Below are 12041 nucleotides of genomic sequence, written 5' to 3'. Positions count from 1 at the left end.
TTTCATTTCAACTATTCAACTGGGACATGCATGAAAAATTAAATGTGGGGGAAAATTCATAAGTATTCTGAAAAATAGTTGCTAAACTTTTTTAGAACGGGCGTAAAGAATGTATTTTAGTATTCCTTTTGTGTTTTGCCTGAACTGATTAAGCCAAGAAATCCTAGTTACAATGACAGAACCCCATTTCAATTTCTGTCACTTTAATCACAATTCTATGTTGAGCACCATTGTTCCTGATAAGATGCTTCCCCTTATGGTTCCACAGATTGAGAAGGAACAAGATACTAATTGCATACTTGTGGTTGCAGGAGAGTTTGGAGAGGTATACAAGGGACGTTTGAAACTGCCAGGCAAGAGGGAAATCTATGTGGCCATCAAAACCCTGAAGGCCGGGTATTCTGAAAAGCAGCGTCGGGACTTTCTGAGTGAGGCCAGCATCATGGGCCAGTTTGACCATCCCAACATTATTCGCCTGGAGGGTGTCGTCACCAAGAGTCGGCCAGTCATGATCATCACAGAGTTCATGGAGAATGGTGCTTTGGATTCTTTCCTCAGGGTAAGAGCAACCGTGGGGCAGAGATGATGCAACTTGGCACTGTTGGATGCAGAACAGCAGTGGGAGGGAGAGAGGTAGCCTGCCGTACAAGGATCCACTGGTCAAATGTGGGCAGAGGTTGGAGACATTAACAACAAAGAGAATACAAAGATGAACTTGTACGCTCCCCAAGAGGATGGCATAGAGGAAGCTCAATAAATGCTGTTGGGTGAATAATATGAGCAGGACAAGCAATGACCATTGGCACCTGCGTGAATCACAGAGATTGAAGAGGCCGGATGGTTCCCCAGCTCTGTGTGATGCATACAGATGCCAGTGCCCGCCCCACCTTCATCCAGCGCAGCTGCCCTTAGAGCCTGTTCTCTTCACAGGCTGTACAGAGATAAATTAAGTTTCCCTTTTCTTACTTTTGAGCCACCTTCCTCCCAGGGAAGCTCTTCAGGGCAAGGAAAGGTAAGGCCATGCTCAGAAGCTTTTCCTTATATGTGGCTTTCAACCAATCTGCAGCAGAAGTGGGAGGTAATTAAGTGCCTTCTGGTTGGAAGACCTATAATGAGTCCTTATCAGCACATTCCCCCATGAGGCCAGGCTCATGATGGAGCCATGTTCATTTTTCTAGGATATCACAGAGCCATATAGAGGAGTGACCAAGATTGGCCAAGGTGCTAGTGTATGGGGAGTAGAAGCTGAGCCTTTGCTGGGGTGCAAGATGAGCCTTAAGAAGGTGCTAGTTAGGAGCCCAGTGGTATAGGTTTCAGGGGTGATGCCCAAGAAATGGTGGAATCATCTGAGGCAGGACTTAACAGTGATACCCGGATGTAGGCTCCGCATGTAACTAAAGCTACCAAGCAATAACTATGGCTACTGATCAAAGGGACATTCCTTCTCAGTCAGTCAAATATGCATGGGCTGACTGCTTTGGCAAAGCCATGCTAGAAGCTGAAATGCTACTACAACTCTGTGTAACAAATTACCCCTGGATTTTAGTGGTTTAACACAAAAACAGTTTGTTTTGTCCATAGATGTGTGATTTCTGAGGGGATTTTTGCAGGGGGGTTGCATCTCCTTCCCTGGTGGAGTCAGCTTAAATTCTGGGACTCAGAATTATCTGAAGGCTAATTCACTTGTATAAATAGCAGTCAGTGGGAAATCAGGGAGCACATTCCATGTGCCCTGGGCTTCCTTAAAGTAAGTTGGGTCCCAAGAGGAAGCATCCCAAGAGAAGGAGATAAGAGCTGATTCACCTTTGTGACCTCGCCTGAGAGGTCACGTAGCATAATCCCCACCAAAGGGACAGGTATATCTAGATTCAAGGGGAGAAATCCTTCCCCATGTTTTGATAGGGAGGCAGCAACCCTGTATAGATCTCTTTGCATCCTCTTCCAGAATGTAATCTGCCATAGGTTAGCATCTGTCCTGAGGACCACAGTACCCAAAGCTTCTAGCTATCATCTGCCTGTGTTTCATCTTTTGTTTCCATGAGTAGAACACAGAGATATCAGAAAGACTTGAATCTTCTTGGGGAAACCCAGGAAGGGGTCAAACAAGAGAGTTTAGCTGAGGTTGGAGGGGAAGGAATTTTTCAGACAGGCAAGGAACAGGCAGGCAGCCTGGTGAACTCATGGACTAGTGTGTTCAGCAGCTAAGCACAGTCTGTTTGGTTATCTGCCAGCAGCTGTGTGGAGGCTCCAGAGCACAGGAACAAAACTTAGAGGCCCCAGTGTGGAAGGGAGGCTATGGAACTCAGTTAGAAGCTGCATTTGCCACCTTTGTAAGGGAGCTCATGTTTGTGGTCTAATCTGGGTCATTTGTTTTGGGAAAAAGTGATGGAGGCAACTGCTGCAGATTAGAGCGAGCATTGCTTTGGTGCAGCCTGCTTGAAGGTGTTAACTACGATTTTTTATTGAGAAATCTGAGTGCCTGGCATAATGAGCTCATGGTAAATGCTAGATGAATGAGAGTCATGCACAGTTATTCCTGAAAGAAAATATTAGGGAGTGGCAGGAGAGATCTACCAGCCTTCCTGTGTGTATAGCCACATCTATGCTTTCCTGGGAATCTCTACTTGTGATCAAAGCTCTCACAAAGACAATCAGATAAATGTGAGCAGAAGGCAATGTTAGAAGAAGCAGTATTTTCATAAGACCCTTTCTGAAGTCATTTATTTCTTGCCAGTCACCTAACTGTACTTCAGAGAAAGTCGCTGCATTGTTTGGGAATTGTGATTAGACTCCCATGCCGGGACGTGCAGGGGAAGGGAGATTCAATCTCTGGTGCCTGCAAGAGGTCAAAATCACATGCCATAGCTTCTCCCAGCTTTTCCACTCATGGTCCAGGACACAGAGGCACGCAGCGCACCTGTGTTTTTCATGATGACGAGGTCTGGTGTGCGGTGGGAGAAAACTGAGGGGCCAGAGAGGAGCCCAGGGAAATGGGGGAGAGGATATGACAAGAAGGGGCCGGCAAGAGCAGGCAGTGCCAGGAGCAGAGGGGAAATGAAGTGTTTCTGACTGCTCACACCGCGTGGAGGCAGGTAATCTATAAATCTAATTTCAGCCTTACTACCGAACCCTGGAGCATAGCAACATTAATTGATGTATCTGCTGCTTGATAAAATTGAAAAAATAGGTCATCAGTTCAGTTCTACTGGGTCCATCTTCTGGGAAAGAGGATAATTTTAGGATCACCATTCAGAGGAGATAGGAAACGAGTTAGTTTTCAGTTCATGCACCTGTTTCCTCTTCTCCAACTCCTGGACGTAGGACCTTTGGAGAATGGCCGCAGCTCTAGTCAGGTCAGGGCACTAGGAACACAGTTAGCACATCAGACACAGATTCTCACCATTCCCCTCTTGTTGCAAGACCTAGAACTCCTCATATTCCAGAGGGATTGAAAACACATGATCTTTAAGCACATGCTTAGTAGGTAGCTCATGGGAAATCCTTTTGTTTCTTTTTCCATGATTGAGCCATGGGCGCATATTATACATAGCCATCATTAAATATTTTCTTCTTGCCACTCAAATACAAGAGGTTTGATCTGGGGCTTCTGCCTAATCTTGGGAGCAATTTTCAAGGCTCTGCCTAATGTCATGTGCCTTAGCAAAGAAGGCTGACCTGCACCATAGGGCCTTATTTCCTAAAGTGCAGCCTTGTGGTTGTTGCTAGTTCACAGCGTGATGTCACCTGGGACCATTGACACCAGGAAAGCTCATCCATGGGCTGCAGTTAGAAGATAGCAACCCAGATGTCAGGCAGAGAATACCAGATTAGAACTCTAAGACCAAGGTCCTACCTTGGGTTCTGCGATGAATCACCTCATGGCCTGGAGCAAGTCTGCGAACTCAATTTTCTAATCTATAAACTAAAGGCATTGAGCTAGATGAGCTTCAAAGTTCTCTTTCAGTTTAAAAAAAAAATCTATGATTCATTCTCTTCAAACAAATCAAATAAGGGTTTCATTTCCTGAAGTGGATTTGTCAATGAAAGTTGAAATACCTAAATCCTTCTTGTCTAATATAAGGGTCAGCAAGTGGCTTCAGTGCATTTGCAGAAAAGCAATTTCAGCAAAAAGCACTTCATGAGGGGAAGAAAGTCTAAATCATTTCACCCAGGCCTGTTTCCTGCTCTATGCTGTTGTTTCCAAGCGCTCAGCACACAGCCAAGTTCTTCCCAAAGTCCCTGAAGAATCTTTGTAGTTGGTATGTTTCTGTCTTCCTTACTTTGTATGTGCATGCTTTTGATATCTTCAGAAGTTCAGAAGTTCTTCTTGGAGAGTTCTACTGATGGACTGAGCATAAAATCAGCTGGATATGTCAGAAAATCTCAATATGTTTATATCAGTAGATTTCAAGATTATGAATTCAACAGACAGGGTCCTGGTCATGGTGGTTTATAGTTCCTCGGAAGACCCTAGGGAAAATGTGTTGCATGGCCCCTTTGCAAAGTCCACAATTCCAGTGAACAAGATACTGGATGCGAGTTAAAGGCGTAGATAAGAAAAGCATCACTCGTTAGTCATGCCCCTTCTTGCCTTCTTCCAGCTGTACCTACATACTGCCTTCTGCACATAGCATTCGAGCAGCCGTTACAATTGGTCTAAGATGAGATATCAGTGCAGGAGCAATTTGCCATGCTGGATTTATATTCATGTTATAACTCAAAATCACACAGAGTGATTTAAAATCGACCATTTAAACTTTCTGGACTTCCATTATCTTGTCATGAAATATGTAATATTCCCTGCCTTGCCTGCTGCAGAGACCAGTTTTAAGGCTCAAAATATATTCTATCAAGAATGACTTGCCACTCAGAAATCAGGAAATAGAAGAAATCAGTGTTTGTTAATTAATTGACCTGGACTTCAGGCTTGTATCATTAAGTCTTAGTCATCCACCACCATAGCAGAATGGTTGGGTAGGGCTGCTGTAGATGTTGCCTGCTACTTGTTGAGCTGATAATGCCCTGCGACCTGGATTCTCCAAGGGTAATGGCTCCCCTATCACACCACTGAAGACTTGCTGAACCAGAGCTCTGGTCTCAGGAGTCCTCAGTCCCTCTTGCCATGTATGTTTGAGGCACAGGGAAAAGCTTCCTTGGAGAACACTGTGGCCCTGCTGACGGTAGAGTGGCCATTGTCACCTTAGCATCCTTGCTCACCGGGTAAAGCTTTCACATGTTATCCTATTTTATTTCATCAAAACTCAGTGAGGAATGGACATGAGGTTCTATGTTTCAGATTGGAAATTTGTGCTTTGGAGGTTATATAACCTCCCTGCGCTCATGAAGGTAGTGGCTGGCAGAGCCTGCCAGCAACTGGTCCTGTCTGACTCCAGGGCCCAGACATCTAACCACTTCTTAGCTCTGTTGGCCTAGAAATTGAATTTTATTTTATTTTATTTATTTATTTTTATGTGTTTAGTACAGGGTCTGCAGAATTTTACTACATAGATTAGACTCATGATCCTCCTGTTTTCAGCCTCCCAAGTTCTGGGATTACAGGCACATGCCACCATGCCCAGCCTCAATTGCAGTCCCAGTGTGCCCTGGGTGCAGGGCCAGCTTGGTTTGTGGTGCCAGGGATTGAACCCTGGTCCCAGCCCTCTGCCTAAGCAGGTGCTTTAGTCCGCCGAGCTATCTGGCTAGCCCGAGAAACTGAATTTTAAAACAAATAACATAATAAAACAAGTCTAGGAAGACTTAGATGACTATGGAAAAATATACACATTATCCCATGTGCTTTCAACATTACTCTTTGCGAAGTTGTTTACAGCCACCACCAGTGCCCTCCCCAAAATGTCAGCTTCTTTAGGGAGACATTCATTTTTAACCACACTGTCACGGAAACTTGCGAAGAGGAAATAACAAACTGAATTGAAAAAATACAACCCGTGAAACTTGCAGCTGAGATATATTTTTTGCAATCTCCAGAAGTTCCATGACAACTTTTGGAGGGGGCAGATCCTGAGAGGCCTACTTGGAGAAACACAGGATGCTAGCAAGAGGCTGGCTAACTTGCTGAGAAGGTGTTGATTGAAGTTCATTAGCAACAAAGAGAATTCATATCACTCACTGCACATCCAGCTTTCACAGATGAGCAACATGTGCTGAAAAACAGGCAGAGTTTCCAAAAGCAGTTCAGCACTTGCTTTGGGAGCTGGCTGGAAGAAACACTATGGAGGAAGCAATCTGGGAAGGTTGGGAGGTGCTTAAGGTTTTGAGGTAGAAGCAGCCTGGAGTGTGGAGTGGGTCAAATCCAGCACAGTTAGGGGCTCTCCAGAAGGAGGAGCTGGGACTCCAGAAGTATCCGTTGCCTTCACTCCCTCAGTTAATCTGGGGCATGGCCCCCCAGGAAAGAGAACCGGTTTGTAATCTTGCACGAGAACTAGAGGCAACAATTAATTGTTACGCTTCATTATTGTTAGTGTTTGCTCTCATAAAGAGGGTATGTTTATAATAAGTCATTTATGACTCCTTGTTAGGTTTTGCATAGAAACACATTTCCCAACCACATGTACAAATGACATGCCTGCACTTGCTTATGTTGAGATAATATATATAAATATATTGTGTAACATATCGTGTCACTAGGTGCTCCGTGAGTGGTAGGGCCTCCCACTGCTACGCTTCCTACCTTTCTCATGAGGACACTGTAACAGAGAATGTGGCTGGTTTGCCCAGTATCTGTGTTCAGTAGCAACTGACCATGTACTGCCTCCTTCAGTCAGTGGAGTCCAATGTCTGGTCCATGCTTACTTATGGAACACAACTCATGACTGCAGTCTTGGGGAGCAGCTAGAGTTGGACTAGATAGAGAAATATGTCCTTGACAGTATGACCCAAGGTCTGCACATTTAATCACTTTGCACAGAGCCAGGACCCAAAAAGTTTGTCATAGCAAGAGAAAGGCATGGATTTATTGATGAAGAGTCTGTCCAACCAAGAATAAGCATCCACACAAGAAGCAGTGAAGCCAGCAGTGACTGGAGAGTGGGCGGCCCTGCAGGCCATGTGAGAACCCGCAGCAGCAGCTCCCATTTGCCTGCAGAGTCCCACACGCCAGCCCTTGTTTTCAGTTTCTGTGGCTCTGGTCTCCAGGAGGTAATGTGGTTATCCCAATGGAAAGGATGACAGCTCTGAAAGCACCCAACGAAGTCACCTTCAGCATTTACTTTAGGAAACAGGAAGCTGTACCAATCATTTACTCAAGTTATTTTATTGGAGCTTTGGCCCTTTTCTTTTGTCTTTAATTTTGGAAACACAAAGAGATGAAGAAGTAAAAGGAGGTTTTTACTCCTTTTTGTTCAACCTTTCAGCCCTGATAGTATTGTGATGACCTCAGAGATGGAATTCCTGTCTTCAGAGAGGTTAGAGTTAAGTAAAAAATACAGGCACACACTCACAGAGACACACACAAGGATTAAAACTTGTTGTATGTGCTAAGAACAGTGAAAGCACGCAGGGAAGGATAGCAGTCAGTGCTAATTACATTTGCTGGAGGGGGGGTAGTTACAAGGATAGCCTTCCTGAGGAAGAAACATTTAAGTGAAACTTGAAGGGCAAGTAAGTGCAAATTGTGGGGGAGAAAACATAGGGAATGGCGTGTGGAAGGGTCCTATGGCTGGACAGGCTTGGTGTGGGAAGAACTGAAGGCTTCTTGGTCACTGTGGCTTCATTTAGCACAGGAGTGAGGGGTCTGATGGCCTAAGATGAGATAGAAGTTTGTCCCATGGGTCTGTAGGCATGCTATTGAGTTTGGAGGTTTTCTTTAATTCAGTGAGGGGTATTAGAGAATTTAAGCTAGAGAGTGACGTGGCTTGATTTATATCTTAAAAAGATGGCTCTGGCTGCCACAAAGAGAATGGATTGCAGAGGGGCAGGCTCCAGAGGCTATTACAAGTGATGAATGACGCTGACTTGGTTGGAATGGTGGCAGTGGAGAGGGAGAACAGTGGATGGGCTTGAGACGTAGTTTGGAGAGGAAATCGACAGGGCTTGGCAAGAAGAGAGTGGACCACTGAAGGGAAGATGATGATGGGGGAGGGGAGAAAAGGGCTCCTGTGAGCTGTCTGCCTGGCACTGACAGAAGCTAACAAGTAGCAGGTCTTGGCACCTTGGCTTCTGTGGGACCACTGGAGCCTGTCTTGATCCCAATGCTCTTTATGTCTCATCACAGCAAAATGACGGGCAGTTCACAGTGATCCAGCTGGTGGGTATGCTAAGGGGCATTGCTGCTGGCATGAAGTATCTGTCTGAGATGAATTATGTTCACCGGGACCTGGCTGCAAGGAACATTCTGGTCAACAGTAACCTGGTGTGCAAAGTATCTGACTTTGGCCTCTCTCGCTACCTCCAGGACGATACCTCAGACCCCACCTACACCAGCTCCTTGGTGAGTCTTTCCTGTTATTCTCAGGGAAATTACAGCATGAAGAAGCATGGTTGCCTGTGACTGGGGAACTGTGGCACGACATACTGGGCAGGACTGGGACCTGAACTCATCTCCCTGCTGGGATAACCAGACGCTGGGAGGCTCATCTGCTTAGGAAAGCAATAATAGCTGGTTACCAAGGAAGCCACTTGGGCATAAGCTATGTGGACGTGTCAGTGGCTACTCTCAAGTCATAGTGTATTTTGATCTGTGGGAAGAGAAATTTTGCAACTAATGATTTTGGACAATCCAAGTAGGTACACTGGCAACAAGAGACATTTGTCATCAAGTTGCAGGCTCAAGACATATATCAGGATTGCAGACCCCAGGTGGTGGGCGCCACGTCATGAGGTCAACTCCCAATCTCTTTCCCTTTTCCCTCTATAATGCTTCCATATAGCTGTATCTACCATGCTCAAGATAACTACCCTTAAATTTGCGTCTTCTGTTTAGCCTCCCCCTCCATGTCCTGAGCCACTGTTATCACCTACATTCAGCCACTTCTTTCCCCAGGGCCCCTTAGACCTTGTGCAAGTCTGAGACAGAGCACTGGATTTAGTCTCCATCAACTGCTCCCAGGTTCCCTGCTCAGTAGCTAGCACCCATTAACTGACTGAAACTGAACAGTCAGCCTGGAGTTACACCTGGACCCTGCCGGTTGTGCCCACTTGCTCACAATTCCCCCAGGTTCCTATGAAACTGACCCCTTTCCCCTCTCTGGGACCACTATCCCATGCCAAGGTACCTTCTCTTTTTGCCTGGATCATTACAGAGGCTTTTTAGTGTCTCTGGTTTCCTCTTGTCCCTTTTCAATAACATCCAAAGCAATTAGTCCACCTAACTTCTTGCTTACCTAGCTGTCTTCTTGAAATTTCAAAAATGCTATGAATGTAAAGAAAAATACAGGAAGTAAAAGCAAAAGAAAAACTAATAAGTTACAACTCCCCTGAGGTAGAGTCAATAAAGTTTTCCTTAAAGAACTGTCTGGTAAATATTTTAGGTTTTCCTGGCCAAAAGGCAAAATAAAAAAAAAATTATGCAAAAAAATATGAGATAATTATATAACCATTTACAGTGTGATCCTTTTGAAAAGTCATAAACATCATTCTGAGCTCATGCACTATAAAAATGTGACCACCAAATTTCATGCTTAACCCAAAATTTATCAACCCCTGGTAAACTACCTTTTCAAAAGTCAAAAACATCAATTTTCACAGTTATGTTTCCTTTCATATTTTTCTCTTTGCTTGCAAACATGAGAACACTTTTTCTATAAAACTGGAGTCACACTATACCCATTTCTCCACCTTCTTGTGTATCTCTTGAGCACTGTTACTGCCAGCTTGATTCTCCAAAACCTTATAAATACTCACTGTTCCCCAGCAAGTTATTCATCTGCCAGCATCCTCGCTGATGCTAAAGGTCATCAGTCTTTAAAATTTGCTAATAAGATGATGGGAAATGGCAGCCTCGTCTTGTTTTAATTTGCATTTTTAACTACAGCTAGATGTATTAATGTCTTTTTACAAAGTCCCCGAGATTCATGTCTTCTGTTGTCTATATGTGTTGATACCCTTTTTTCTGTTAGGCTGTTTATTGACCTTTGCTAAGAGTATTCACACTTCATATGTCATATATGATATAATTAGTCTCCAGATGCAGTGTTTTCTTGACTCTTTATGCTATACTTTGGCTTACAAAGTAGTTTCCACATAGTGTACCTTTTTCTTTACCTCCTTTTAGGATTCCTGGTTTGTTATGAAAGTTTCCTTCACTGAAAGGTGATGCAATGCTTATTAAAATTTCTGCTTCTTTTTATTTAGGGAGGATGTTTGATATTTAAATATTTAGTGCACATAAATTTTATTTTTCCTAATATTTTATTTTTTAAAAATCTAAGCATACAAAGAGTACATGCTTTGACTGGAGTTGGTTATGTTTATTTTTCACTTGAGAATGTTAGACATACAATAGAATGTGCAAGGCTTAAGGGTACAGTGAGTTTCTACAAATGGACACAGCTACACAACACACACTCCCAAAGAGCCAAGAAACATATCCCTCATCCCAGGAAGTCCCCTTCACACCCCCCTGGCCTGTCCCAGGCAAGACTCACCTGCACACAATGAAAGATAACCTCTATTCTAATTTTATTTTTTCATAGGTTTGTTTTGAACCGCATGTTTTAGAACCTCAGATGAGTGGAATCATACAGGATATGTTTTCTGTGTCTGCTTGCTTTCACTTAAAGTTATATTTGAATTACCTACATCCTTGTGGAGAGCAGAAATTCATGTCTACTCATTGCTGGCTTTATGGTTTATTCATTCTCTTGAAGAAAGAGACCAGGGATATCCTGAAAATCATTTTTGAATATATATTGGGAAGCATATTTCTACCCTGCTTTGTTCAGATGAATGGGCCACTATGTCAATGCCACCTATCATATATATTTATAATATATATTATATATATTATTCATCTTTTATTGAGTCACATGTTTATAAGGTCTGTATAGAAACTAGGTTGGTTCTCAATTCTACTCCATTTACCTATTCTTTTTTTTCTCCCTTCCCACCCATTTACCTATTCTTATGGTGAGCCATATTGTTCTGATTATAATAATAATTAGCAAAAAATTTTCCATCTATGCTATTCTCTTTATAATAATTTTAGTGAAAACCTTACTGTTTGGACAAAGTGAATTGACCCTTGTTCTTTTTTATTAATTAATTTTATTAGTACATTGTTGATGTACATAATGTCAGATTCAGCCTATGGAATTTGTACCTGTACACAATGTATCTTAATTCTTTTGTTCCCCACTCCCCTACCCTCCCTTCAACCCCTCTTCCCTTCCTTATTTACAAAAGCTTTGTTTCCATGTTTTCCTGTTTTATTTTCTATTTTCCCTTCTTTTCCCTTTACTTCCCTCCCTCATTTCCCTTCCCATTTTAGCATTTCCTTCCTAGTTGATAATGTCTAATACACATTTTGGTCCTCATTTAGGCTATGTTTCCCACACCAGAGCTACAGGCAGACATTGGAGGAGTGCAGTATTGCACATGTGTGCGTGCTCAATTTATTTCATTTAAGAATATGATCTCAAGATGCATCCATTTACCTAGAAGTGTCTCAAATTCATCATCCTTTATGGCTGTATTTAAAAAGTACATCTTTATTCTCTTTTAAAAAAATTCTTTGACCATTTTCACATACCTTCCCTTTGTTCTGTTTAGATTCTCCCCTCTTTTCTCTTCCCCCTTTTCTTACTAAAGGCCAAGCCAAGGACTGTCCTATTTGCTAACTGGTTCTCTCGGCCTTTGGTTGAGATGCCCAGTGGTCAAAGCACATCACAACCCTCCACACCCTGTCTACAGCAGAGGCTGGAAGGCTATTAATCTTAATTTAGTTTTTGATTTTCAGCCTTCATTTCTTTGCATCTATTTTTTTCATGTTAACTATAAAATTACTACACAACAAACATTAAGTAGACATGCATTCATACATACACACATTTTTTACAAAGTCCCCGAGATTCATGTCTTCTGTT

General features: G+C 43.0%; 1 protein-coding gene across 2 annotated transcripts in view; it reads left to right on the top strand.

The window, feature by feature from the left end:
* Nucleotides 1-12041, top strand: part of Ephb1 (EPH receptor B1) — a 436689-nt gene that overhangs the window by 379923 nt on the left and 44725 nt on the right. For both annotated transcript variants that reach the window (XM_004625001.1, XM_004625002.1), the window contains 2 exons: nt 312-559; nt 8234-8449. In XM_004625001.1, coding sequence (XP_004625058.1) covers nt 312-559; nt 8234-8449 — 464 coding nt within the window. The remainder of the gene's footprint in view (nt 1-311; nt 560-8233; nt 8450-12041) is intronic.

This window comes from Octodon degus, unplaced genomic scaffold (genome assembly GCF_000260255.1).
Source record: "Octodon degus isolate 3935 unplaced genomic scaffold, OctDeg1.0 scaffold00008, whole genome shotgun sequence".
In the NCBI taxonomy this organism is placed as follows: domain Eukaryota; kingdom Metazoa; phylum Chordata; class Mammalia; order Rodentia; family Octodontidae; genus Octodon; species Octodon degus.
Note: the sequence above shows the minus strand (reverse complement) of the source record. Positions and strands in the feature narration are given on the sequence as shown.